General features: G+C 41.8%; 1 protein-coding gene across 4 annotated transcripts in view; it reads left to right on the top strand.

The window, feature by feature from the left end:
* MTUS2 (microtubule associated scaffold protein 2) overlaps positions 1–26,674 on the top strand; it is a 702,116-nt gene that overhangs the window by 247,121 nt on the left and 428,321 nt on the right. For all 4 annotated transcript variants that reach the window (XM_032294818.1, XM_032294817.1, XM_032294822.1 and 1 more), the window contains exon 4: positions 6,729–6,969. In XM_032294818.1, the coding sequence (XP_032150709.1) occupies positions 6,729–6,969 (241 nt within the window). The remainder of the gene's footprint in view (positions 1–6,728; positions 6,970–26,674) is intronic.

Below are 26,674 nucleotides of genomic sequence, written 5' to 3' on the forward strand. Positions count from 1 at the left end.
GGAGCTTTTGACTAGAGGAGATTGTCTCAAGAAATGGCCATTTTAACTAGAAGAGTCTGATTATCTTAATAAAATATACCCAATATTGAGGGAGATCCGTTTAAATTTCACATGCAATAATTCATATGAAATTAGATGGATATGCATTAAATAGGTTTCCATGTTTAAATAAGGGAATATAATATAAGCCAGGTGAAAGGAAGAAAGAATGCAAAATTAGTATATTCTTCAAGTGGATCAGACTCATTTTTCAAAGGGGAGTATTTTCTACCTGGGAGTATCTCTTATTCATACATGTGAAGAACAGTGAATGAGCAGAAAATAGTTACAAGTTAGGCATGGACTCTTTCTTTAAAGTAAAAATAATAATTACAACTAACATTTAATTGAGGGCCAGCTCTGCTTTGAGCTCATATAATACAGCATTTGGTCTCTGTTAATCCTCACTAATCCTTGCAGTAATTCCCTGAGGGTTGGTATTGCAGTTTTTATCACCGTATAGATGCAGAAACAGAAATAGAGAGCTTTAAGTCACCCACCATGAAGGAAGGAGAGCCCTGAGAGTCTCACTCAGCCCTTGCAATTTCAGACTGCATTGTGCTGTCCTTTTGAGTACTGGGGAGCTCTGGTGAGTCATCCTTTGAGACCTTATAACTAAGACTTGTCTCCTGAAGCAATCTCTTCGTGGCAGTCAGTGATCTGTTAAAACTAAGGCAGGGGCCAGGCCCGATAGCTCACACCTATAATCCCAGCACTTTGGGAAGCTGAGGCGGGTGGATCATGAGGTCAAGAGATCGAGACCACCGTGGCCGACATGGTGAAACCCCATCTCTACTAAAATCACAAAAATCATCTGGACGTGGTGGTATGTGCCTGTAGTACCAGCTACTCGGGAGGCTGAGGCAGGAGAATCACTTGAACCTGGGAGGTAGAGGTTGCAGTGAGTCAAGATTGCGCCACTGCGCTCCAGCCTGGTGACAGAGCGAGACTCCATATCAAAGAAAAAAAAGAAAAAAGTAAGGCAGGATGAGATCATCCTGTCTGTAACATCCTCCAGGGCTGCCAGGTTGTTGGGAACACAAGCTGAAGTAGGATGGCTGAGCCTTTAGGATGTGCTCACTGGGGCTCTGTCAGCTACCCCCACCCCACTTCCATTTTCCCTTTCTCACTCTGCTGCTTTAGGACCTTTGCACCTCCCTCTGTTTGGAATGTTCTCCCAGTTTTGCAGATGGCTCTCTCCCTCAGGTTTTTTATTTTTTTTTTTCTCTCTGAGTCTTGCTCTGTTGCCAGGCTGGAGTGCAATGGCGCGATCTTGGCTCACTGCAACCTACGCCTCCCTAATTCAAGCGATTCTCTTGCTCAGCCTCCTGAGTAGCTGGGGTTACAGGTGCCTGACACCATGCTCCGCTAATTTTTGTATTTTTAGTAGAGACGGGGTTTCACCATGTTGGCCAGGATGGTCTCAATCTCTTGACCTCGTGGTCTGCCCACCTCAGCCTCCCAAAGTGCTGGGATTACCGGCATGAGCCACCATGCTTGGCCCTCTCCTTCGCCTGTTTTAGGTCTGTACTCCAATGATACCTCCTTGGGAAAGCCACCCATCTTCCCTCTGAATCCCCTTTCTCTGGTTTATTTCTTCCTAGGACCTACCTCCACCTGCCATAAACACTTTTTTAGTTTTTCTGCATTGACTAGAATGTAAACTCCACGAGGGAAGGGATTGTTTTCAATATTTTGTTCCCTGTTGTGTTCCCAGAGTTTAGAATGCTGCTTGTTATAAGTATGTGCTCAAAAAATGTTGAATGATAAGTAAATCATGAACTCCATATGTGTTGGAACCAAACAGAAGTGTACCAAGGGTTTCTAGAGATAGGGTGATTGAGTGCAAAGTTGGACTCAAGCTTGGTTAGATGTATTGACATATTTAAGAATGTATCAGTCACAGCAGAAATTGTCAGATCTAGCACTGAATCCATTCTTGGCAGCAGACATTGACCTGGGCAATCACTGACTAGGTGCCCCAACAAGCCAACCAGCTGTGCTGCCTTGCGGCAGGTCCTTAGCAACCAAATCACATAGCTTGCTCCCTGTGTTCTGACCCTGCACCTGTCACCAGGCCTCTGACTGTAACTGGCTTCCTACCTCACGTTTCTAGAGAGAGGATTCTGACTGGAGAGTTCAGGGGTCCAGTCAGCTTGGCAGAGGTTTGTCTTGCTGTGTGGGGCTGCATGGCCTCTTGTTGAGGAGTGGCTTCTTACCCTGTGCCCTGCAATGAGAGCATGTTTTGGCCAGAGGACACTTGAGTCTGGCTTTAGGCAGTGGTCACCCATTAAAAGTGAACAAATTGCCCTTCTGGTTTTATCCATCAGTCTCTGAGTTTGGTTACAGTGAGTCATTCTCAAATTTCTAAACACTCATCCACTTGGGCCTCTGAGGCGCAGGGTCAGGCTCTGAAGCTGTGCTCTTCTATAAGGCAGGGAATCACTGGAGAGGTCCCATAAAGAGACCTGCCTTATTCTATTTGTGTCGCTATGAAAGAATACTTGAGACTGGGTAAATTATAAGGAAAAGAGGTTTATTTGGCTCATGGTTCTATAGACTGGACATGAAACATGGTACCACCATCTGCCTATGGTGAGGCCACAGACTGCTTCCACTTATGGGGGAAGGGGAAAGGGAACCACGTGTGCATTGATCACGTGATAAGGGACGAGCAAGAGGGGAGTGGGGGAGGTGCCAGGCCTCTCTTTTATGACCAGCTCTCACAGGAACTAATAAAGCAAGAACTTGCTCATTACCAAAAGGAAGGCACCAAGCCATTCATGAGGGGTCTGCTCTCACGGCCTACACACCTTCCCCCAGACCCCACCTCCAACACTGGAGATCACATTTCAACAGAAGAGTTGGCAGACACAAGCGAACCATATCCACACCATAGCGAGACCCTAGAGTTCTTCCCTATAAAAACATACTCATGAGGGAAACTTGATTTGGATATGTAGGCCAAAACCCCCCATTGTATTTCTTTCTTTGTGGCCTTCTGTATTTTTTCTGTGTATTTCTTTTCTGTGTTGTTTCTGCTTCCTCCAGGAATACTTTCTATATTATATGCATATTTTCCCCAAACTGTTTTCTCTACTTCATTATCTAGACACCACCTCAACACTCAAGGAAATGGGATTGTATGGACGTTGTGTGGCTTTGGCGGTTCTGAGGAGTTCACAGAGACCCCACTGGTGTGTAGAGAGCATCGTAGCCTCATGCCTTGAACATCCCAAAGTCGTCTTCAAAGAATTTATTTGTTGTTGTGCCTCCACTTTACAAGTTTGTTTGAAATTTCAGTTTTCCTCTTTGTATCTGGGGACCACTTTCTGCCATAATCAGAGCATCTGAGAGACCCAAGCCTGTTTTCAGGCTGCAGGAATGATACCCAGGTGTTGTGCTGGGCTCATTTCTATGGTAACCTTCGTTACTCAAAAGTAGGGAACAGGCTGGTCCTTGGCTACCTGCTATAGCTATGACATGATATAACCCAGCAAGTCCCCTCTTGTGTTTGAGCTCAGTGCAGGGAGATAAAAAAGCTGCCTTCTTCTGCCAGTGTGCCCCAAGCTGATCATGGCGTGGCTTCAGTCTGGTCTCTTGGAAAAGAACACATTTTTGATAGTGTGTTGCAATAGAAGTATTTTTCAGTTATAGAAGTTTGATTTTAAAAAAATAAAACGAGAACCTCTTAAAAATCAAAACCCAAACCAGCTTCAGACCCTTCCATCATTATAAACAGACCCCTGCTGGTTAGATAGCATGGGTGGAAGTGGAGAAATCAAGAGTAAGCACTCTTCTGAGAGAGAAACTCTTTTCCCAGTTGGCAGGAACAGCACAGGCATTTAAAACTTACAAAAGTGGTTTCTAAGATCACCTGGGATCTAGTTATGTCCAGGTATTAAATATGGTCACCTAAACAGGTGCCCTCTGCCACTGGCTCTCCCTCCAACAACTTGGGATCCATTTTTGTTTTTGGTAAAGGGAGGTGGGCAGAAAGGGGCAGGGCTGAGAGGATGGAGTGAGGTGATGTGCATGCAGCATGCAGATGTGTGATCCAGGGCTGCTGTCCCTCCTCACGTCTGCTGCCACTTGTCTCTGAGCGGCACTGCATCAATCAGGGTTCCCGAGACAAATAGAACTAATAGGTGTGTGTGTGTGGTGTGTCCATGTGTACACGAGTCTATATACGTCTATACTTATGTCTCTCTATTATGTATATAAAATGTATATATTGAAATATGTAATATATATTGACAGATATAAATATAGATGCATATATAGAGAGGTTACATCACATAATTATATAGATATATATCTATGTGTGTAGATAGATTGATTGATTGATTTTAAGAAACTGGCTCATTGATTGTAGAGGCTGGCAACTCAAAATCTGCAGGGCAGGACAGCAGTCTGGAGACTTAGGGTAGAGTTGGTGCTGCAGCTTGGGTCCGAAGGCGATCTACTGGTAGAATCCCCTCTTCTTTAGGAGGAGTTAGTCTGTTTTATTAAAGCCTGTAACTGATTAGATGAGGCTCACCTGCATGCTGAAGGGTCTGCTGCTTTATTCAAGGTCTACTGATTTAAATGTTAACCTAATATAAGAATTACTTTCATGGCAGCATCTAGAATGCTTGACCAAATATTTGGGTATTGCAACCCGGCCACGTTGAAACATAAAATTAACCATCCCAGACACCCTTCCCCCACTACCATCCCAGTGGCTTTTTAGCAAAGCCTCCACCTGTACCCTCTGTCTCCACGGCACACTGTCCCAGTGAGAACAGGACAGGGTAAATAGGAAGAGGGACAGTCTGGTAAGAATGTATTGGTATGTCTTGACGAGTTTGTTTGAAACCATAGGATTCTTTTGTTTGCTTTCAAAGTGAGTTTTCTAAAAACCCTCCATTGGGAAGGAGGGAGGGAAATAGCAATGTTTGGGGTTGATCTCTATATGTTTATGACAGTCCAGTGTCACCTGCTGTATTCTGTCAGTAAAGATGAAGGAAAAGAGTGTGAAGCTTTTTCTAGATTTCCTTGTTTAATTGAAAATGCACAGACTAGGCATCAAAGGCATAGCTCTCCCACATTACAAGAATTTGTGATCTCACCAGAAATAAATTACCCAACAAATGATAGGCATTGAAGTTACTTGAAGATCATTGCTGAGTGAGAGTGTGGGGAATTTTAAGCTGTAAAAACTGTTCATTTTCAAAGCACGGAGTAACTACTAAGATCAGAATATTGCAATTCTAAAACCTGACAGATGTAGTTAGGAAATGATACTAATTTCTTCATTAGAGCACCTGCTCAACGCAATGTGCAATGGCACCCAAAATTTAGAAACTAAGATAAAAAAAGGATATATATGAGAAAAACCAGAGATTGATAGTGAGTATAAGTAGAGAATGGTAAAAAATTTATCAGAGTGCAGATGTAGAATGTTCTTTCATGGGAATATAATTTGCTGTAGCCGAGTACAATCTATCTACTATCACAATCATGCATATTTTAAAGTGTGATTATGATAAAACTTTAAAGGCTTAATCTTTTGTTTCTATAATGTCAGTTTGAAGGAGAACTTTGTATCTAGTTCAGCATTAAATGAGTATCAATTTAAGGGTTTATCTCTTCAATGGCTTGGATCAAAGCTTTCATAGCCCCTATTAAAGAATATTGTTAAATGCTTATGATTCCATAAAATGTGCTGTGATTTAGAGCAGAGTTAATTAACAGATATGTCTTTTCATACATAGCCTTTAGCACTATTTTTTTTATTGTAACTTAAAGGAAATATTTAATTCTCTTTTTTTATGTTTAATGTGAAAAACACTGATAATATGAACAGACTTAGTGAGTACAGAATTGCATATATAAGAGGTACTACTCACAGGTTGTAATCTAGGCCAAACCGCTAGCTACAGGAGGAAGTGCAGTAATGTTATGTTATTATTAAACTTAGGAAAGAATGGAAACAGGATTCTTTAATGATATGTATTGACTTTAGCTACGTGCTCGACATCGTTTTTGGTGCTGTGAAGTCAGCAGTTGACAAGATTGTGCCTTAGAACTTCCATTCTGATGAAACTTACTCAAAACTTCCTGGGAGCATCGCTTCACTAGGGCAGACAATGTAAATACACAGTACAGGTCTGAAGACACATTTTTCATTAACTTCTCTATTTTTCTGAATAACATTTCCTCCCTTACTAACAATGTAATTTTTACTTCCTAAGTAGCCCAGTAAAGACCTAATATAAATTGACACAGTTTATCTAGTCAGTCTAAGACTAGGTTATCATACAAATTATGGCTTTTTTCCCCACAGGTATAATAAAACTTTCGTAATTTTATGAACGTTTGCTAAATGCTGTCTTTCCTTATTGGCATTTATAGCTTGGCTACTCATGCAGATTCCAGTGATTTTATAACAAAGCAATTTAAAAGAATCTTATCCAGTGAGTTCTTTTTAACCCCAGTGAACTGTAAATTCATAGTGTAGTAGAACTGGAAGAGACCTGAGAGATCATCCAGGTGTGTTGTCAATCAGGATATGAAGACACTGTGGCCCATCAAGCTGCTCAGTGGGACCAGAGTGGTCACTGGTTCAGCCTTGGTCTCCCGGTCCGGTTTAGAACTCACGCTATGATGTGAAGGTCTCTGACTGAGTTTTTGTTCATTTACCACAGGTTGCAGACCACCCTGGAAAAGAAGAGTTTTGCTCTCCAACCTATGCTCATTATGAAGTCCCTCCGACTTTCTATCGGTCAGCCATGCTCCTTAAGCCCCAGCTAGGATTGGGTGCAATGTCCCGTTTACCATCTGCAAAGAGCAGGATTCTGATTGCAAGTCAGAGGTCTTCAGCAAGCACCATCCACCCACCAGGACCCATAACAACAGCCGCCAGTCTCTATAATTCCGACCCTTCAGGTAACCGATCCAACAACTTCTGCCTTTTCTTGCTGTACATTTAGATAGTCATCATGTAAGATGGTGATAATTGTTTAAAATATGAATGCCTTTCGCCCTTTAAGGAGAGCTTTTTTTCTATTCTTCCATCTGTCTGTAGATACAGACATTTGTGAAACTCATCCTGTGTGTAGCTGCCATCCTTCATGTCACCTGTAAACTGATGGCCCTTGTTACGACCGTCAAGCTTCTCATAGTTTCTTCCTTCTCTAATACTGCCTATAAAACAAGGCTCAGAAGTGGTTTTCTCTCAAGGACCAGAGAGTAAATATTTTGGAGGATATGGGTCCTAAGGGGTCAATGTCATAACCGTTTAGGGCCCTGGACTGTGATGATGAGACAGAGAGAAGGTAGAGCCAAGAGAAGTTCCCTACTCACTAGTCATGGGCTGCAAGAGAAAAAGCCTTGGAAGAGGATCCCAGGGTTTTTGGCATGAGTACCTAGAAGAATGGAGTTACCACATAGAGAGGTGGGGAGAAGTGTGTTTAGAAAAACAGGTAAGAGCCGGGCGTGGTGGCTCACGCCTGTAATCCCAACACTTTCGGAGGCTGAGGCGGGCAGATCCTGAGGTCAAGAGTTTGAGACCAGCCTGGCCAACAGTGGGAAACCCTGGCTTTACTAAAAACACAAAAACCTAGCCAAGTGTGGTGTCAGACAACTGTAATCTCAGCTACTCAGGCGGCTGAAGTGACAGAATTGCTTGAACCCAGGAGGTGGAGGTTGCGGTGAGCCGAGATCACGCCACTGCACTCCCGTCTGGGTGACAGTACAATACTCCATCTCTCTCTTTCTCTCTCCATATATATTTTTGCATAAACCAAAGTCACAAAAATTGTTCCTTTTTCTTAAAGACATACATTTGTAGGTTTGCGTTAATTTTTGTATATAGTGTGAGGTGTGGCTTAAATTTTTCCTTCTTTTCTTGCTTAAGGATATGCAACTGATTTCTATTATTTTTTTAAATAATAAAGACACTATTATTTAAAAGAAGAAATATTTACTATGCAAACTGGGAAAATGGAGGATACGGCTGCCTCCTGTTCCAGGGAGAAGGCAGAAATGGGTGGGCAGGGGAAAGGGAAGGGTTTTGAGAGCAACAAGGTCTCTTCAGTGGGGGCTCCGCAGGCTAAGGAGAGGCAGGGCTGGGGCTGGCAGAGTGATCAGCTGAAGCGGTGGGCAGTGCCCTGGTGGGCTCAGTGGCTCCTGTGGGGGTGAAACGGGTCAGTAAGGTGAAGGAGTCTGGAGGCTCAGGAGAAGGGCCCTGACTCTGAGCCAGGCTGCAGTCTGGGTATGCTCAGAGGTGCATGGTCCCCACCCCAGGGCGGCTCTCCTTGAGGGGTAGGAAGGCCCAAGACACGGAGACATTGCTGCACCTGCTTCTAGAGCTCCCGCGGTGGCCGCTGCGACTGGGCTCTGGACGGAGTACTTCCTGCAGTGGGGCGGGCGGCGGGCTATGGGAAGGCTGAGTCTCCCCGAAGACACTGCTGCGGGAGAGCGGAGGCTTCTCAGCGGCCCAGGCCTGGGCACAAAGGTGGGGACCTCTCCATGTCTCCTGATGGGCTTGAAGGCAGAAGGCCTGGGTTCCGGGCTCTGCTTCCTCCCCTTGGTGTCCTTGGCCTCAAACCAGAGTGGCTCAGTGAATTTCCTTTTTCCCTTGTTGCACTGGCTGAGGGCCTTGAGCACGGTCTCCCTGGCACAGGGATCTGGGCGCTCCGGGGCAGGCGAGGCTTGTCGAGGCTCCCCTCTGTGCTCCGGCGGGGCGATTTTCACTGTCACCAGGCTGCGGACGGGCCGCGGGTGCCGGGCATGCAGACGCCACTGCTTCATGTAGGCCAGGCGAGCCTCGGAAGAGTCCGGCCCAGTGAAGCTCAGGAGCGGTGGCCTGTTGGGAAAGCACCTCGGGATGTGAGCATGGTCCCAGCCTGGAGGAGCCTTGGGGAGGGGCCGGGTGCGGACCCAGCGCGGCCTTTGGACATAGACGACTTTGCAGCGGTCCTGGACCTGGGAGCGGAGGACGGGTCTGGAGCTCAGGGTCCGGGGCTTTTGGTCTCCGGGCGGCAGCCTGGCCTGGGGCCAGCCCAGGAACCAGCTCAGATAGCTGCCCATGACAGCAGTGTAGCGGTCGGGACCTTTCCTTAGAAATTCGGCTTCCAGAAGTTTCCGGTCTGCGGCCGGTGCCAAGTGTGCAGAACTTGGTGACTGTGACCGTTGGCCTCAAGACGCCAGGAAGCGCACAAAGCATCACGTGCTGGTACCCACTGGCCATAGGGTCCCGCACGGGCTAGGCAGGGGCCTTGAGGTGTCGGGGATGTCACGGGGTGCAGCTGCAGGGGGTAGGGCAGCACCCAGACGACCTGGGGGACCAGGAAATCTCAAGCCTTTATCCTTCCCACTGATGGTGTCAGTCACTTGGCTCTGGGCAGAGGAGCCTAGCAGCTGCCTCTACTTTTGTGCCTGAGTTTTAAAGGTAGAGGGTAGAGGCCGGACCGGTGGCTCACACCTGTAATCCCAGCAGTTTCGGAGGCTGAGACACGGGGATCACGAGGTCAGGAGATCGAGACCATCTTGTCTTAGGCGGTGAAACCTCATCTCTACTAAAAATACAAACAATTAGCCGGACATGGTGGCATATGCCTGTAGTTTCAGCTACTAGGGAGCCTGAGGCAGGAGAATCACTTGAACCCGGGAGGCGTAGGTTATAGTGAGCGGAGATCGCTCCACTGAACTCCAGACTGGGCAACAAAGCCAGACTCCATATCAAAAAAAAAAAAAAAAGTAAAAGAATTTCTGCTAGGTCCTGAAAACTACCCATACCTGTTGACAGAAGGGTGCTCTCTTTGATCAGTGTGAAGATGAACACTGATTGGAAACTCTTTCAAGGAAAAATAAATAATTTACTCATATCAGTAAAGGTGATGTGTGTTTCATTCTTCTAGGATGGACATTAATGTCACAATTTTGCTCTTAAGAAAGTGGAGTCCTTAGGTTTTGTTTTAGTACATGGAATGTTTATTTTATGTGGATTTCCTATAATTTTCAGCCTTTGTACATCCATGAATAGATGTCTGTCTCTCAACACTAATGTCATTTCTCTCTTTTCACTTTTGTTTATTTAAAATTATTGAGGAAGTTTTTTGGGAAAAGGGGATATTTGGTTACATGTATAAGTTCTTTAGTGGGTGATTTCTGTGGCTTTAGTACACTCATTACCCAAGCAGTGTACACTGCCCCCAATGTGTAGTCTTTCCTCCCTCACTCACCTCCCACCCATTCCCCAAGTCCCCAAAGTCCACTGTATCATTCTTATCCCTTTGCATCCTCATAGCTTAGCTCCCACTTAGTGGGACTATACGATGATTAGTTTTCCATTCCTGAGTTACTTCACTTAGAATAATGGTCTCCAGCTTCATCCAGGTTGCTCCGAATGCCATTATTTCATTCCTTTTTAATGCTAGTTGGTATTTCGTAGTACATTTGTACCACACTTTTTTAATCCACTCATTAATTGATGAGTATTTGGGCTGATTCCATATTTTTGCAATTGTGAATTCTGCTGCTATAAACATGCCTGTGCAATTTGTATAATGACTTCTTTTCCTCTGGGTAGCTACCCAGTGGTGGGATTGCTGGATCAAATGGTAGTTCTACTTTTAGTTTAGTTTAGTTTAGTTTCGTTTTGTTTCGTTTTTGTTTTTGAGATGGAGTCTTGCTTTGTCGCCTAGGCTGAAGTGAAGTGGCGCGATCTCGACTCACTGCAACCTCTGCCTCCCGGGTTCAAGGGAATCTCCTGTCTCAGCCTCCCGAGTAGCTGAGATTACCGATGTGTGCCTCCACACCCAGCTAATTTTTTGTGTTTTTAGTAGAGATGGGGTTTCACCATGTTGTCCAGGCTGGTCTTGAACTCTTGATCTCGTGATCCACCCGCCTCTGCCTTTCAAAGTGCTGGGATTACAGGTGTATGCCACCTCAACTGGCTGTCCTTTTAGTTCTTTAAGGAGTCACCACACTGTTTTCGATAGTGGTTTGTATTTGTTTACATTCCCATCGGCAGTATGCAAGTGTTCCCTTTTCACCACATCCACACCAACATTTATTTTTTATTTAATTATTTGATTATGGCCACTTATGCAGGAGTAAGGTGGTGTCGCATTGTATTTTCGATTTGCATCTCCCTGCTATTTAGGGGTGATGAACATTTTTGCATATGCTTGTTGGCTGTTTGTATATTTGAGAATTGAGAATAGCCCATTTTTGGATTGGATTATTTGTTCTGTTCTTGCTGATTTGAGTTTCTTGTAGGTTCCAGAATTAGTCCTTTGTCAGATGCATAGCTTGTGAAGGGTTTCTCCTGCTCTGTGGGTTGTCTGTTTACTCTGCTGATTATTGCTTTTACTGCACAGAAGCTTTTTAGTTTAATTAAGTCCAAGCCATTTATCTCTGTTTTTATTGCATTTGCTTTTGGGTTTGTGGTCCTAAAATCCTTGCCTAAGCCAATGTCTGGAAGGGCTTTTTGATGTTATTTTCTATAATTTTTATGGTTTCAGGTCTTAGATTTAAGTCTTTGATCCATCTTGAGTTGATTTTTATATAATGTGATAGATGAGGATCCAGTTTCATTCTTCTGCATGTGACTTGCCAATTATCCCACCACCATTTGTTTAATAGGGCGTCCTTTCTCCACTTTATATTTTTGTTTGCATTGTTGAATATGCATTGGCTGTAGGTATTTGGCTTTATTTTTGGGTTCTCTATTCTGTTCCATTGGTCTATGAGCCTATTTTCATACCAGTACCATGCTGTTTTGGTGACTATAGCCTTATAGTATAGTTTGAAGTCAGGTAATGTGATGCCTTCAGATTTATTCTTTTTGCTTAGCCTCGTGTTGGTTTTGCAGACTCTTTTTTCTTTTGGTTCGATATGAATTTTAGAATTGTATTTTTCTGGTATGTGAAGAATGATGGTGGTATTTTAATGGCAATTGCATTGAATTCTAGACTGCTTTTGGCAGTGTAGTCATTTTCACAATATTGATTCTGCCTGTCCATAAGCAGCATGTGTTTCCATTTGTTTGTGTCACCTATGATGTTTTTTGGCAATGTTTTGTTTTCTTTGTAGAGGTCTTTCACCTCCTCGGTTAGGTGCAATATACTAAGTGTGTTTTGGTTGTTTGTTTTGTAGCTATTATGAAAGGAGTTAAGTTCTTCATTTGATTCTCAGCTTGGTTGCTGTTGGTGTATACCAGTGCTACTGATTTGTGTACATTGATTTTGTATCCTGAAACTTTGCTGGGTTTATTTATCAGTTCTGGGAACTTTTAGCATTAGGCTTTAGGGTTATCTAGGTGTACCCTTATATCATTGGTGAACAGCGACGGTTTGATTTCCTCTTTAGTGATTTGGATGCCCTTTATTTCTTTCTCTTGTCCGATTGCTCTGGCTAGGACTTCCAATACTATGTTGAATAGAAGTGGTGAAAGTGGGCATACTTGGCTTGTTCCAATTCTCAGAGGGAATGCTTTTGGCTTTCCCCCATTCAGTATAATGTTGGCTGTGGGATTGTCTGTCATAGATGGCTTTTATTATCTTAAAAGGTCCTTTCTATGCTGATTTTGCTGAAGGTTGTAATCATAAAAGGATGCTGGATTTTGTCAAATGATTTTTCTGTCTATTGAGATGAACATGTTCTTTTTAATTCTGTTTATGTCATATATCACATTTATTGATTTGCACATGTTAAACCATCCCTTCATCCCTAGTATGAAACCCACTTGATCATCGTGTATTGTGTTTTATGTATGCTGTTGGATTCCATTAGCTGGTATTTTGTTGAGGATTTTTGTATCTATGTTCATCAGGGATATTGGTTGGTAATTTTCTTTTTTTGTTATGTTCTTTCCTGGTTTTAGTATTAGGTTAATACTGGCTTCATGGAATGATTTCGGGAGGATTCCCTCTTTCTCTGTCTTTTGAAATGGTGTCAATAGGATTGGTACCAATTCTTCTTTGAATGTCTCATAGAATTCAACTGTGAACTCATCTGGTCCTGGACTTTTCTTGCTGGCAATTTTTTTTATTACCATTTCAGTCTTGCTACTTATTACTGGTCTGTTTGGAGTTTCAATTTCTTCCTAGTTTAATCTGGGAAGGTTGTACATTTTCAGAAATTTATCTATCTCTTCTAGGTTTTCTACTCTATGCATGTAAAGGTGTTCATAGTAGCCTGGAATGATCTTTTGTATTTCTGTGGTATCAGTCATAATATCTCCTGTTTTGTTCCCAATGGAGTTTAATTGGATCTTCCCTCTTCTTTTCTCAGTCTCGCTAATGGCCTATAAATTTTGTTTATCTTTTCAAAGAACCAGCTTTTTGTTTTATTTATATTTTGTATTATTTTTGTCTCTCAATTTTGTTTAGTTCTGCTCTGATCTTTATTATTTCTTTTCTTCCACTGGCTTTGGGTTTGGTTTGTTCTTGTTTCTCTAGTTTCTTGAGATGTGACCTTAGATTGTCTATTTGTCCTCTTTCCAACTTTTTGATGCAGGCATTTAATGCTCTGAACTTTCTTTCCTCTTAGCTCTGCTTTTGCTGTATCTTGAAGGTTTTGATAGGATATGTCACTATTATCATTCAGTTCAAAGAACTTTTTAATTTCCATCTTGATTTAATTGTTGACCCAATGATCATTCAAGAGCAGGTTATTTAATTTCTATGTATTTGCATGGTTCTGAGGCCTTTTGGAGTTTCTTTCCAGTTTTATTCCACTGTGGTCTGAGAGAATACCTGATATAGTTTCAATTTCCTGAAGTTTGTTGAGACTTCTTTTGTGGTCTATCATATGGTGTATCTTAGAGAATGTTCCATGTGCTAATGAGTATATATTCTGTAGTTGTTGGGTAGAATGTTCTGTAAATATCTGTTAAGTCATTTGCTCTAAGGTATAGTTTAAGTCCATTATTACTTTGTTGACTTTCTGTCCTGATTACCTGTCTGGAGCTGTCAGTTGGGTACTGAAGTCTCCCACTATTATTGTGTTGCTATCTATCTTGTTTTTTAGGTCTAGTAGAATTGTTTTATAAATTTGGGAGCTCCAGTGTTAGGTGTATATATATTTAGGACTGTGATATTTTCCTATTGGACTAGTCCTTGTATCATTATATAATGTTCCTCTTTCTCTTTTTAAACTTTTTTGCTTTAAAGTCTGTTCTGTCTGATATGACAATAGCTACTCCTGCTTACCTTGGGTGTCCATTTGCGTGGATTATCTTTTTCCACCCCTCCACCTTAACTTTATGTGAATCTGTATGTCTTGTAGGTAAGTCTCTTGAAGAGAGCGGATACCTCGTTGGTGAATTCTTATGCATTCTGGCATTCTCTTTCTTTTAAGTGGAACATTTAGGCCATTTACATTCAACTTCAGTATTGAGCTGTGAAGTACTGTTTTACTCATCATGCTGGGTGTTGCCTGAATATCTTTTTTTTTTTGCATTATGTTATTGTTTTATAGGTCCTGTGAAATTTTGCTTTAAGGGGGTTCTATTTTGGTGTATTTTGAGGATTTGTTTCAAGATTTACAACTCTTTTTAGCAGCTGTTGTAGTGCTGGCTTGATAGTGGTAAATTCTCTCAACATTTTGTTTATCTAAAAAAGATATTGTATATTTATTTCATTTATGAAGCTTAGTTTCACCGGATACAAAACTCTTGGCTGACAATTGTTTTGTTTAAGGAGGCTAAAGTACGACCCCAGTCCCTTCTGGCTTGTAGGGTTTCTACTGAGAAGCCTGCTGTTAATCTGATAGATTTTCCTTTATAAGTTGCTTGATACTTTTGCCTCACAGATTTTAAGATTCTTTCCTTTGTCTTCACTTTAGATGACTTGATGACTAGGTGTCTAGGCAATGATGTTTTTGAAATAAATTTCCTGGATGTTCTTTGAGCTTCTTGTATTTGGATATCTAGATCTCTAGCAAGGCCAGGAAAGTTTTTCTCAAATATGATTATTTCCTCAAATATGTTTTCCAAGCTTTCAGATTTCTTTTCTTTCTCAATTCCAAACTTCTTGGAGGCTTTGTTCATTTTTTAAAATTCTTTTCTCTTTGTCTTTGTTGGATTGTGTTAATTCAAAAGCCCGGTCTTTGAGCTCTGAAGTTCTTTCTTCTGCTTGTTTGATTCTGTTGTTGACACTTGGCAGTGTATTTTGAGTTTCTCTAAGTGTGTCCTTCATTTTCAGAAGTGGTGATTGTTTTTATTTATTTATGCTATTTCTCTGAAGATTTTTCTGTCCATGTTCTGTAACCTTTTTATTTTTATTTTTGTAAGTTGGTTTTGACTTTTCTCTGGTGTCTCTGTGTGTAGCTTAATACTCAAACTTCTGAATTATTTTTCTGGCAATTCACAGATTTCATCTTGGTTTGGCTTCACTGCTAGTGAGCTAGTGTGATCTTTTGGGGGTGTTGAAGAATCTTGTTTTGTCATATTACCAGAGTTGTTTTTCTGGTTCCTTCTTATTTGGGTAGCCTATGTCAGAAGGAAAACATAGAGCTCAAGGGCTGTTGTTCAGATTCATTTGTCCCATGGCATACTGCCTTGATGTAGTGTTCTCCTCCCTTCTCCTAGAGATGGAGCTTCCTGAGAGCCAAACTGTAGTGATTGTTATATTTTTTTCTGGATCTAGCCACCCAGCTGAGCTACCAGGCTCCAGGCTGGTACTGGGGAGTGTCTGCAACGTGTCCTGTGCTGTGATGTGTCTTCAGGTCTCTTAGCCATGGGTACCAGCACCTGCTCCATTGGAGGTAGCAGGGGAGTGAAGTGGACTCTGAGAGTGTCCTTGGTTGTAGTTTTGTTTAGTGCACTGGCTTAGTGTTTGTTGGCCTCCAGCCAGGAGGTGGCGCTTTTAAGAGAGCCTCAGCTGTAGTAGTGTAGGGAAGACAAGCTTTCTGTAACATCACCTGGATAAGTATTTGGTTTCTTAGGTGGTGAGCAAGGCCACAGAGCTCCCAAGAGATTATGTTCTTTTTCTTCAGCTACCAGGGCAGGTAGACAAAGACAGTCAGGTGGGGGCAGGTTTAGGCATTTCTGAGCTCAGACTCTTCTTGTGTGGGACTTGCTGTGGCTGCTGTGAAGGATGAGGGTGTAGTTCTCAGGCCAGTGGAGTTATGTTCCCAGGGGGATTATGGCTACGTTTGCTGGGTCACACAGGTTGCCAGGGGATTGAAGGAAAACTGGGAGTGACAGGCCTTACCCAATTCCCACATAGCCAACAAGGCCAGTCTCACTCCCACCAGGTGCCCCCAACAGCATGAGAGGGACATGCCCCAGGCTACAAGCCTCCCTGCTGAGAAAGTAAGCAGGATTTCCAGGTTTCATGCCTCCCCACCTGCAGCAGCTTCTGTGCTCCTATCTGTACTCCCAGATCACCTCCTCCCCAGACTCTGTCCAGGAAACTTCACAAATTGTTTCAAAGTTCAGCTGGAAGTTTCCTTCTCCCTGTGATCATTCTCCAGTTCCACTGGCAGTCCTCCCCAAGAACCCTTGAGAGACAAAGTCAGAAATGGCTTCCCTGGGGTCTGAGAGGGCCCACAGGACTCTTCCCACCACTTCCTCTACCCCAATATTTTGCTCAGCTCTCTAAATTTGTCTTAGCTCCCAAGAAGGTCAAATCCTTCTTCCTTGATCTGGTTCTTCAGGTTCGCCAGTGAAGATGTGTGTTTCAGAGCAGACATCCCCCCTTTCACACTTTGGACACTTGTAGTTTCTCAGCTGTGTCATGGAGCCTGCAGCAACGAGCTACCTCTTTCAAAGGGTCTGTGGATTCTCTCAGCTTTCCTGGTGTGTTCCTCAGTAGTTCTTGGAGCAAACGTTCACAGTGTGTCTCCACAAGCTGCGCTGTCCATCTGACCAGGAGCTGCAAGTTAATTCGGCCTCCTGTCTGCCATTTTCCCTCACTTTCTGATTTCTATTCTGATTATTACTTTTCTTCTGCTTATACTGGGTTTAATTAGCTGATGTCATTAGTTGGAGGTCTTTCTTTAATTGTGTGTGTTTAGTACAATAAATTTCTCTGTCAGTGCTGCTTTAGTTACAGCCCACGAATTTTGACACATTGTGTTGTCATCTTCATTGAGTTCAAAATATTTTCAAATTTCCCTTTTTGATTTCTTCTTTTATCCATGATTATTTGGAAGTGTATTATTTAGTTTGCACATATTTGAGGACCTCTCAGGGATCTTTCTGTTATTGAGCTCTAATTAGTAATTCTGATGTGGTTGGAGAACATACTTTGGATGATTTAAAAAAAAAAAACCCAAATCTGTATCTCTCTTGACAACACTGTTCTCTGACACCACATGTGTGGGATTTCCACCCCAAGCACTTCTCCACTTCTCTGTGGACACCAACTGAGTGTCCTACAATTCAATCCAAGTATAATGCTAATTACCCAGAGTTAGCACAGACTACACAGGTTAAGAGCTCAGTCTCACAAGACTGCCCCTCACTTTAGATGCCAACTACAAGTAGTAGGTGTGTATGTTACCCACACTTCTGACTTGGCTACAAATTACAGGTTCTCACAATCTTCTCCTTAAGTTGGACAATTTATTACAACAGCTCACAGAACTTAGGGGAACATTTTACTTCCAGTTACCAGTTTATTATAAAGGATATCATAAAGGATACAGATGAACAGATAGATGAAGAAGTACATAGAGTCAGGCCCAGTGGGGTCCTGAGTGCAGGAGCTTGTGTCCCCACAGAGAGGGGCTGTTCCTCGCAACAGAGAGGGGCTGCTTCTTGACACCTGGATGCATAACCCAGAAGCCCTCCGAATTGTATACTTGAGGAATTTTTATAAGGCTTCATCACATAGGCATGGCTGATTATTAACTCAGTATCCAGCCGCTCTTCTTTCTCCCAGAGGAAGGAGAGAGAAGGAACTGAAAGTTCCAAACTTCTAATCATGGCTTGGTCTTTCTGGTGACCAGCCCCTATCCCAAAACTATCCAGGAGCCACCAAGAGAGTCTCTCATCAGAGCAAATGATGCTTCTGTTACCCAGGAAATTCCAAGGGATTTAGGAGCTTTGTGTCAGAAACTGGGATCAAAACCAAATATTAGAACAAAAGATTATTCTAGTACCCATATCATTCAGGAAATTAGAAGGATTTTAGGAGCTCTGTGTCAGAAATTGGGGGCAGCGATCAAATATATATTTCTTATTATGTCACAGATGACTTGAATACTTTTAAATTTATCGAGCCTTGGTTTATGATGTGCAACAAGGTCTATCTTGGTAAACATTTCATGCACACGTAAAAATGGTGTCTACTCTGCTGTTTCTATGTGGAGTGTTCTACAAATGTCATAGGTCAAGTTGGTTGATAGCACTGTCAAGTATTCGACACCCTTACTGATTTTCTCTCTACATGTTCTATCAGTAGCTGAGAAGGGCTTCAAATCTCAGACTATAATTGTAGACTTGTCTGTTTCCTTTGTCAAATTTCTCAGCATTTCCTCCGTTTATTCTGAAGCTCTATAAGGTATATAAAGTTTTAGTTTATCATTTCGATGAGTCAGCCACTTTATCATTGTGAAATAAACTTCTTTATCCCTGGTAATATTCCTTTCCTTGAAATCTACTTTTTTCATTGTTAATAGAGCCACTCAAGCTTTCTCTTGGTTTCAGCATGGTAAAATTTTTCCACACTAACTTTTTTTTATCTATTTGCCTATTTATTTTTAAGTAGATTTTTTATAGGCCACATATAATTAGATCTCACATTTGTATGCAATCTGAAACCTCTACCTTTAATATACATTTGATGTTATTACTGATTTGAGATTAAATATACCACCTTGCCACATTTTCTATTCCACGCATATGTTCTTTCTTTTCTTTTCCCTCTTTTACTGCCTTCTTTTGGCATTGAATAGTTTTTTTTTTTTTATGATTCCATTTATCTTCTTTGTTCATGCATTAGCTCTCTGTCTCTTATTTTTGTGTTCTCAGTGGTTGTTTTAGGGTTCATAACATTAATACAGGTCTTTAGCTTTTAACATTCCAGCTTCAAGTGATATTATATCACTTTGTTTATGGTGCAAGAATCTTACAACAGCCCATTTCCATGTCTCTCCTGGCATTTGAGCTATTGTTATTAGATATTTTACTTCTACATATATTATGAACCAATACAGATTGTTACTATTCTTGATTACCAACACTCACCAACAAACATATGAAAAAAATGCTCATCATCACTGGTCATCAGAGAAATGCAAATCAAAACAACATTGAGATACCATCTCACGCCAGTTAGAATGGCGATCATTAAAAAATCTGGAGACAACAGATGCTGGAGAGGATGTGGAGAAATAGGAACACTTTTGCACTGTTGGTGGGAGTGTAAATTAGTTCAACCATTGCGGAAGACAGTGTGGCGATTCCTCAAGGACCTAGAAATAGAAATTCCATTTGACCCAGCAATCCCATTACTGGGTATATATCCAAAGGATTACAAATCGTTCTACTATAAGGACACGTGCACACGAATGTTCATTGCAGCACTGTTTACAATAGCAAAGACCTGGAACCAACCCAAATGCCCATCGACAATAGACTGGATAGGGAAAATGTGGCACACATACACCATGGAATATTATGCAGCCATCAAAAACAATGAGTTTGGGTTCTTTGTAGGGACATGGATGAACCTGAAAACCATCATTCTCAGCAAACTGACAGAAGAGCAGAGGATCAAACACTGCATGTTCTCACTCATAGGCGGGTGTTGAACAATGAGAACACATGGACACAGGGAGGGGAGCACTACACTCTGGGGTCAGTTGGGGGGAAATAGGGGAGAAATGGTGAGGGGTGGGGAGCTGGGGAGAGATAGCAAGGGGAGAAATGCCAGATGTAGGTGATGGGGAGGAAGGCAGGAAATCCCACTGCCGCGAGTGTACCTATGCAACAATTTTGCATGTTCTTCACATGTACCCCAAAACCTAAAATGCAACAAAATAAATAAATGGAGAAAAAAAAAGAAATTTAAATAAGAAAAAGTCTTTTGAGTTACTCATTTAATTGCCGTTGTTAGTATTATTTATTTCTTTGTGTAGATTCTCATTTCTATCTGGCATCATTTTTCTTCTGCCTGAAGGCCTTCCGTTAACATTTATTGTAGTGAAGGTTTGCTGATGTTGAATTCTTTAGATTTTTGTTCACTTATACTTTTGATAAATATTTTTGCTTTGTTCAGAATCCAAGTTGGTGTTTTTTTCTTTAAATACTTAAAGATGCTGTTCCAGTTTTCTAGCTTGAATGATTTCTAGTGGAAAATCTGCTGTTATTCTTAACTTTCGATCTTTGTACATAATGTGTCTTTTTTTCTGTGGCTGCTTTAGAGATGTTCTCTTTATCATTGGTTTGGAACAATTTGATTACGGTATGACTTGATGTTGTTTTCTTCATGTTTTTGTGCTTGAAGTTTGTTGATATTCTTGGATCTGCTTTTACACAGTTTTCATCAAATTTGGGGTGTTTTTGCCATTGCTTCTTCAAATATTTTCAGTCCTAATTCTTTCTCTTCAGGGATTTTAATTACACATATATTAGTCCTCTTGAAGTTGCCCCACAGCCCTTGTTCAAAGTGATATTCTGTTCATTTCTTTGAGTCTTAGTTCTTTCTGCATTTCATTCTGGATAGTTTCTCTTGCTATATCTTCACTACCTTTTTTTCACCTTTCTTTTTCTTAAAATAAATTTACTTACTAACTCACAATTCTGTAGGTGAGACAGCCAGATGTGGCTTAACTTGTATTCTCTGCTCCAATGATCACAAGGCTGATATGAAGATGTTAGCCAGGCTGAGTTCTTGACTGGAGGCTCTGGAGAAATATTTGCCGTTAAAGTGATTTAGGTTGTTGGTAGAATCTAGCTCATGTGCTTGTAGTACTAGAGTCCTTGTTTTCTTGCTGGCTATCAGTCAGGGACCACCTTCAGCTCATAGGGCCACCCACATTCCTTGCTATGTGCCCCCACTTTATCTTCAAAGCAGTAATAGTGTGTTGAATCCTTCTTAAATTTCAAACCTCTGACATGCTACTCTATGACCAGCTGCAGAAAACTCTGCTTTTAGTAGACTTACTTGATCAGGCCAGGCTCACCCAAGACAATCTTCCTCTTAATACATAATATAACATAGCCATGAGAGTGGTATCTCATCCTGTTCCTGGGATGTTATGCAGTTGTTTTAGTCCACTTGGGCTGCCATAACAAATACCATAGATTGGGTAACTTAAACAACAGAATTTTTCCCCATGATCCTGGAGGCTGAGAAATTCAAGATCAAGGTGCTGGCTGATTTGGTTTCTGGTGAGGGTCCTCTTTTTTGTTTGTAGATGGATGCATTTTTGCCATAGTCTTACATAGGGGAGAGACAGATTATTCCTCTCATATTTCTTCTTATAAGAGCACTAATCCCATTCAGGAAGGCACCACTGTCACGACCTAATTACCTCCCAAAGTCCCCTCTTACAGATGTCATCACATTGGAAATTAGGGCTTCCATATATAAATCTTGAGAGGACACATTCAGTTTGTAGCATAAGTGTATGTACATCAAGGGGCAAATATTGAGACAAGTGTAGGTGTTGCCATCATAGTTGGATTTCAAGCCCTAAAGAATGGCAACCTGGAAATGCTACATAACCATTGTGGGAAGATCTGGGAGGGACAGTTTTTTTGTTTTTGTTTTTGTTTTTTCCCGAGCTCTTCATTTCTCCTTGATAGTGATGCTTTCTTTTTCAGATTACTGAATATCAAAGAAAATCAACTGAAATGGTTAGTGCCTCTATCAGGCCTTTGGGCCTTCAAATGGCTTCTGGCCTAGGAAAAGGCTTCTGAGTAGCACATTTAAGGAGGGGTTGTCTCCCTTGCTGGGCTGTAAATTGAATCATGGCAGGAGCTGTATTTTCTGTCATCTCTCCCATCCCCAAAACAAAACATGCCAGAACAACAAACATCCGCTGACCCTCACATTTCTGACACATGTTTCTCCCCATCTGGACAACCAGGCTTGAGAAATAATTGTTTATATTCCATATCTTGGTCCCCTTGCTTACAAATGACTCTACCTGCTGCCATCTAGACACCCCACTATTCTACTACAAAGGCCACTACTGATCTCTTGGATAGTAAGTCTTTTTTATTGTTGTTGTTTTTTGAGACAGGGTCTCACTCTGTCACCCAGGCTGGAGTGCAGTGGTGTGATGTCAGCTCATTTCAGCCTTGACCTTCTAGGTTCAAGCAGTCCTCCTACCTCAGCCTTCCAAGCATCTGGGACTATAGGTATGCACCACCATACCTGGATAATTTTGTTCATTTTTTGTAAATATGAGATCTCTCTATGTTGCCCAGGCTGGTCTCAAACTCCTGAGCTCAAGCCATTGTCCTGCCTTGATCTCTCAAAACGCTGGGATTACAGGCATTAGTGAGCCACTGTGCCTGTCCTTAGTAAGTCTTAATAGACGTGTCTTGTTACTCATCTTAACACTGACATTTGATGTTATTGATTACTCCTTTCTTTCTGAAATTTTTTCCTCCCTTTGCTTTTTTAAACAACCCCATCTGCCTGTTCTCTTCTTGCATGCACCTGCAAATGTTGGTTCTTAGTTGCCTTCACTAGAAACCCTTCGCCTGCATTTTCTAAATCTTGCTAGGTGGTATTGGCAGAAAATAGACTGAACTGAGTTAAATCCTGATTTGGTGAATGATGCATGACCTTCAGGAAATTATACAGTTTCTCTGAGCCTCCATTTCTTCTTCTGTGAAATGGAGATTATACCCATGCTGCAGGGCTATGATGAAGGTGAGTGATGATGCATGTAAAGCACGAACACATCAGAGGTCTCAGTCTTCCATAGCTCCGGCCTTCCTGATAGCAGAGACCCTATCTTAAAGATAGGATATTCTGATGCATCTGTTTTGACACCAGCATTTTGATAAAATGGCAGCCAAATATCTCCATGTCAAAATATCCTTGTTGAGTCTTTTCTATTAGTTGAACTGTAATTCACATTGCATAAAATTTGCACTTTTAAAAAGTGTACATTTCAGTGATCCCTGGCAACCACTAGTGTACTTTATTGTTTTATGGATTTAATCTACTTTGGAAGTTTCATATAAATGGAATCATATGCTTTGAGGCTTTTTGTATCTATTTCTTTCACTTAGTATAATGTTTTTAATGTTCATCCATGAATCAGTATTTTATTTCTTTTGATGGCTGAATAATATTCTGTTGTATGGATATAAAACAATTTGTTTATTGATGCATTAGTTGATGGACATTTTGGTCATTTCCACTTTTTGCCTACTATCATTAATGCTGGTATGAAAATTTGTGTCACTAATCTTTTCTTATGCGGTATCTAATCTACTTAATTCCTTTGCTTCTTTCATCTCAGACATTGGAATTTTTTCTCTACAGTTCATATTTAGGTTTTTTTTTAACCTTCCTTGTCTTACTTGACATGTTAAGTTATTCCTCTAGCTTATTTATCATATGAAATATAGTTATTATAGCTGTTTAACTGTCCCTGTCTAGTAATTCTGTCACCTGTGTCATTTCTTGGTCAGTATCAATTGATTGCATCTTCTCATTATGGATTGTATAACCCTGCTTTTTGGCATGCCAGATAAGTTTTTTTTAGATGGCAGGCATTGTGAATTTTTTAAATGAGTATTGGATATATTTTTATTATCACTGTATTTTTTTTTTAAACAGGGTCCCATTCTGTTGCTCATCTCTGCAGTGGCAAGATAATGGCTTACTGCATCCTCAACTTCCCTGGCTCGAACACTCCTCCCACATCATTCTCCCAAGTTACTAGAACTATAGGCATGTACCACCACACTTGACTAATTTTTTAAGGCTTTTATAGAGACAAAGTCTTACTGTATTGTCCAGGCAGATCTCAAACCCTGGACTCAAGCAGTCCTCCTGCTTCAGCCTCCCAAAGTTCTGAGATTACAGGTGCACACCGCCGCACATGGCTAATTTTGTATTTTTTATTGAGGCAGGGTCTTGCTGTGTTGCCCAGACTGGTCTCTAACTCTGAATGCAAGCAGTCCACCCACCTCAGCCTCCCAAAATGCTGGGATTACAGGCATGAGCCACCATGCCTAGCCCCCATAGTATTCTTGAGCTTTTTACTGGAGTAAAGTTATGTCACTCAGAAGAAGTCTTATCATTCTGGATTTTGCCTTTCAGCCTTGTTAGGCATGTACTGATCAGCAATTCTTCCAAAAATATGTACTTTCCGGCCTGTTAAGAAAAAGTGCGTTGACTTTGTCTTTGGTTATTGTCAGGTTACCATTCAGAATGGTGCCGTTTAGACTGAAAAAGCATATGGCAGATTTTGCAACTCTTTGGCCAGTGAGAGTCTAAGTATGGAAGACAAGGTGAATTTAAATTTTATTTATGGATTTTACTGAAATGTATTCATAAGGATATCCTTTTGCTTGTCGTTTTTCTGGAGATATGAGTTGTATCAACATATGGCGTTGGGGACCATGCTGGAGTACTGGTGCCAGAGAGGCTCTGATGAGGCCTTTGGATAGCAGGGGGCTGTAGAGCTTGGGCAGGCTGAGGTTTACTCACCTCTGAAAGGCTGGCAGGATCACAGCTGTGGAGCTGTGTTATACACCAAACATCACCTGGACAAAGTGAGCCCTTTGCCTGAGATGCTTAGCATGAAGCTAGAGACTGACCATTAAAGGAATCTCCAAGACTGTTCTCCTCTCTCATTCCAAGACCCCTTAAAATCACCATTCCACTCCCTTAAAATCACCCTGAGGTGATTTTAAGGGAGTGGAACTAAGAAGTCTGTCAAATGCAGATAACACCTAAAGAGGGTGCCTTCAGCTGCGGGTCTCAGAACAGGTCAGTGGAGCCCACAGAGCAGGACGCTCGCCCTGTAGGGCAGGACTGGGAATCCCATGTTAATGCAATGGGGCCGAGTAGATGCACAGGAAGCAGGAGTGTCCACAGCTCTTGTTTTCCACCACAGAGCAGCATGGAGGCAGCAGAATGAGGAAACCCGCATCTTTACAATAATCAACCAGTAAGTTTGGTGTCAGGAGATGCTAAAATATAAGCGGGTCTGCAGCTGCCAACTTCATTTGTCTGGAGAGAAGCCCAGGATGAAAAAGAGCCTGTGCCTCACACATACCTCAGGTCCTAAGGAGCTTCCCTGTGAGCAGGGAGATTTCCTGCCAGCATGGAATCCAGCTCTAGCCCTTCCTGCATGAACTTCATGCAAACAGCTGGACAGGAAGTACTGCCATCTCAGAAGATGAGTAAGGGTCAGAGTCTCCACCTCCCCACGCCCTTTCCTCTCCTCACCTATACACACCTGCTACGCCCCGGATTCAGGAGCCCGGGTCCTTAGGAAACCCAAACAATGTTTTCTTTTTCTTTTTCTCTCCCTTTCTCTTATATAGTTTTATTACCATAAAATGTTATGGAACTAGGTACCCAACCAATCTTACCTGTTGTGGTCAAAATGAAGTGCAGAGACTGGGCCTCTCCATTATGCAAATTCTGGGGCCTGCATGAACTGGTCTCAACAGAGACATTTAAAGAAGCTCATTCCAGCCACAAAGAGAAAAATAAGATATTCCAATCTACACCTGGTTCATACAAAACAAGTGACCCACCTCTTTCCTGAGCACTCCAGACTCTCACTTTCCTTTGTCTTCTCATCTCTCCTATCTTATACATTCTCTGGAGTCTGTCTCTTTCTCCCTGAGTCTCAAATATCCCCCAGAGATACTGTCACTCTCGCTTGCCATCCAGCTCAGTCACGACCATCAGCATCTTCTTACCCCCTCCCTACACCCAGTTTCACCACCCAAATGGACAAAGCTTCTGAATGGCTTACTGCATGAAATTTCAGAAGATAAATATTCTGACCTGCCCCAGGGACAGTAATGATCTTTTTAAAGGCTGAACTTGTGTACAGAATTATTTTGACAACCTAAGTATTATAATGATGATTGATACAGTTTGGCTGCATCCACAGGCAAATCTCACCTTGAATTGTAGCTCTCATAATCCCCATGTGTTGTGGGGAGGGAGCAGGTAGAGATAATTGAATCATGGGGGCAGTTTTTTCATCCTATTGTTATGATAGTGAGTGAGTTCACACGAGATCTGATGGTTTTATAAGGGGCTTCCCCCTTCCCTGGGCACTCATTCTCTCTCCTGTGAAGAGTTACCTTCCGCCATGATTGTACTTTTCCTGAGACCTCCCCAACCATGCAGAGCTGAGTCAATTAAATCTTTTTCTTTATAGATTAATTGCCCAGTCTCAAGTAATTTATTCTTCATAGCAGCATGAGAATGGACTGATACAATGATGAAAATGATCACTAATGTAACTATTCAGAGTGATTATTATATAAACAAGATTTTATATAATCTGTCAACAAGCCTGTGAGATTATTCTTTTGTTCACTGATAGGGACATTGTTTTACAGATGAGGCTCAGGGTGACTAACATTGACAAATCACAAGTCTAGTAATTCAGAGTAGTAGTACCCAAGTGGAGATCCATGTGGGCACTAATTCATGTTGTTAATGAGCAAGATGACAGAGTGTGCCTTTCG

Source organism: Sapajus apella, unplaced genomic scaffold (genome assembly GCF_009761245.1).
Source record: "Sapajus apella isolate SASKATOON/1434 unplaced genomic scaffold, GSC_monkey_1.0 scaffold32, whole genome shotgun sequence".
Lineage (NCBI taxonomy): Eukaryota > Metazoa > Chordata > Mammalia > Primates > Cebidae > Sapajus > Sapajus apella.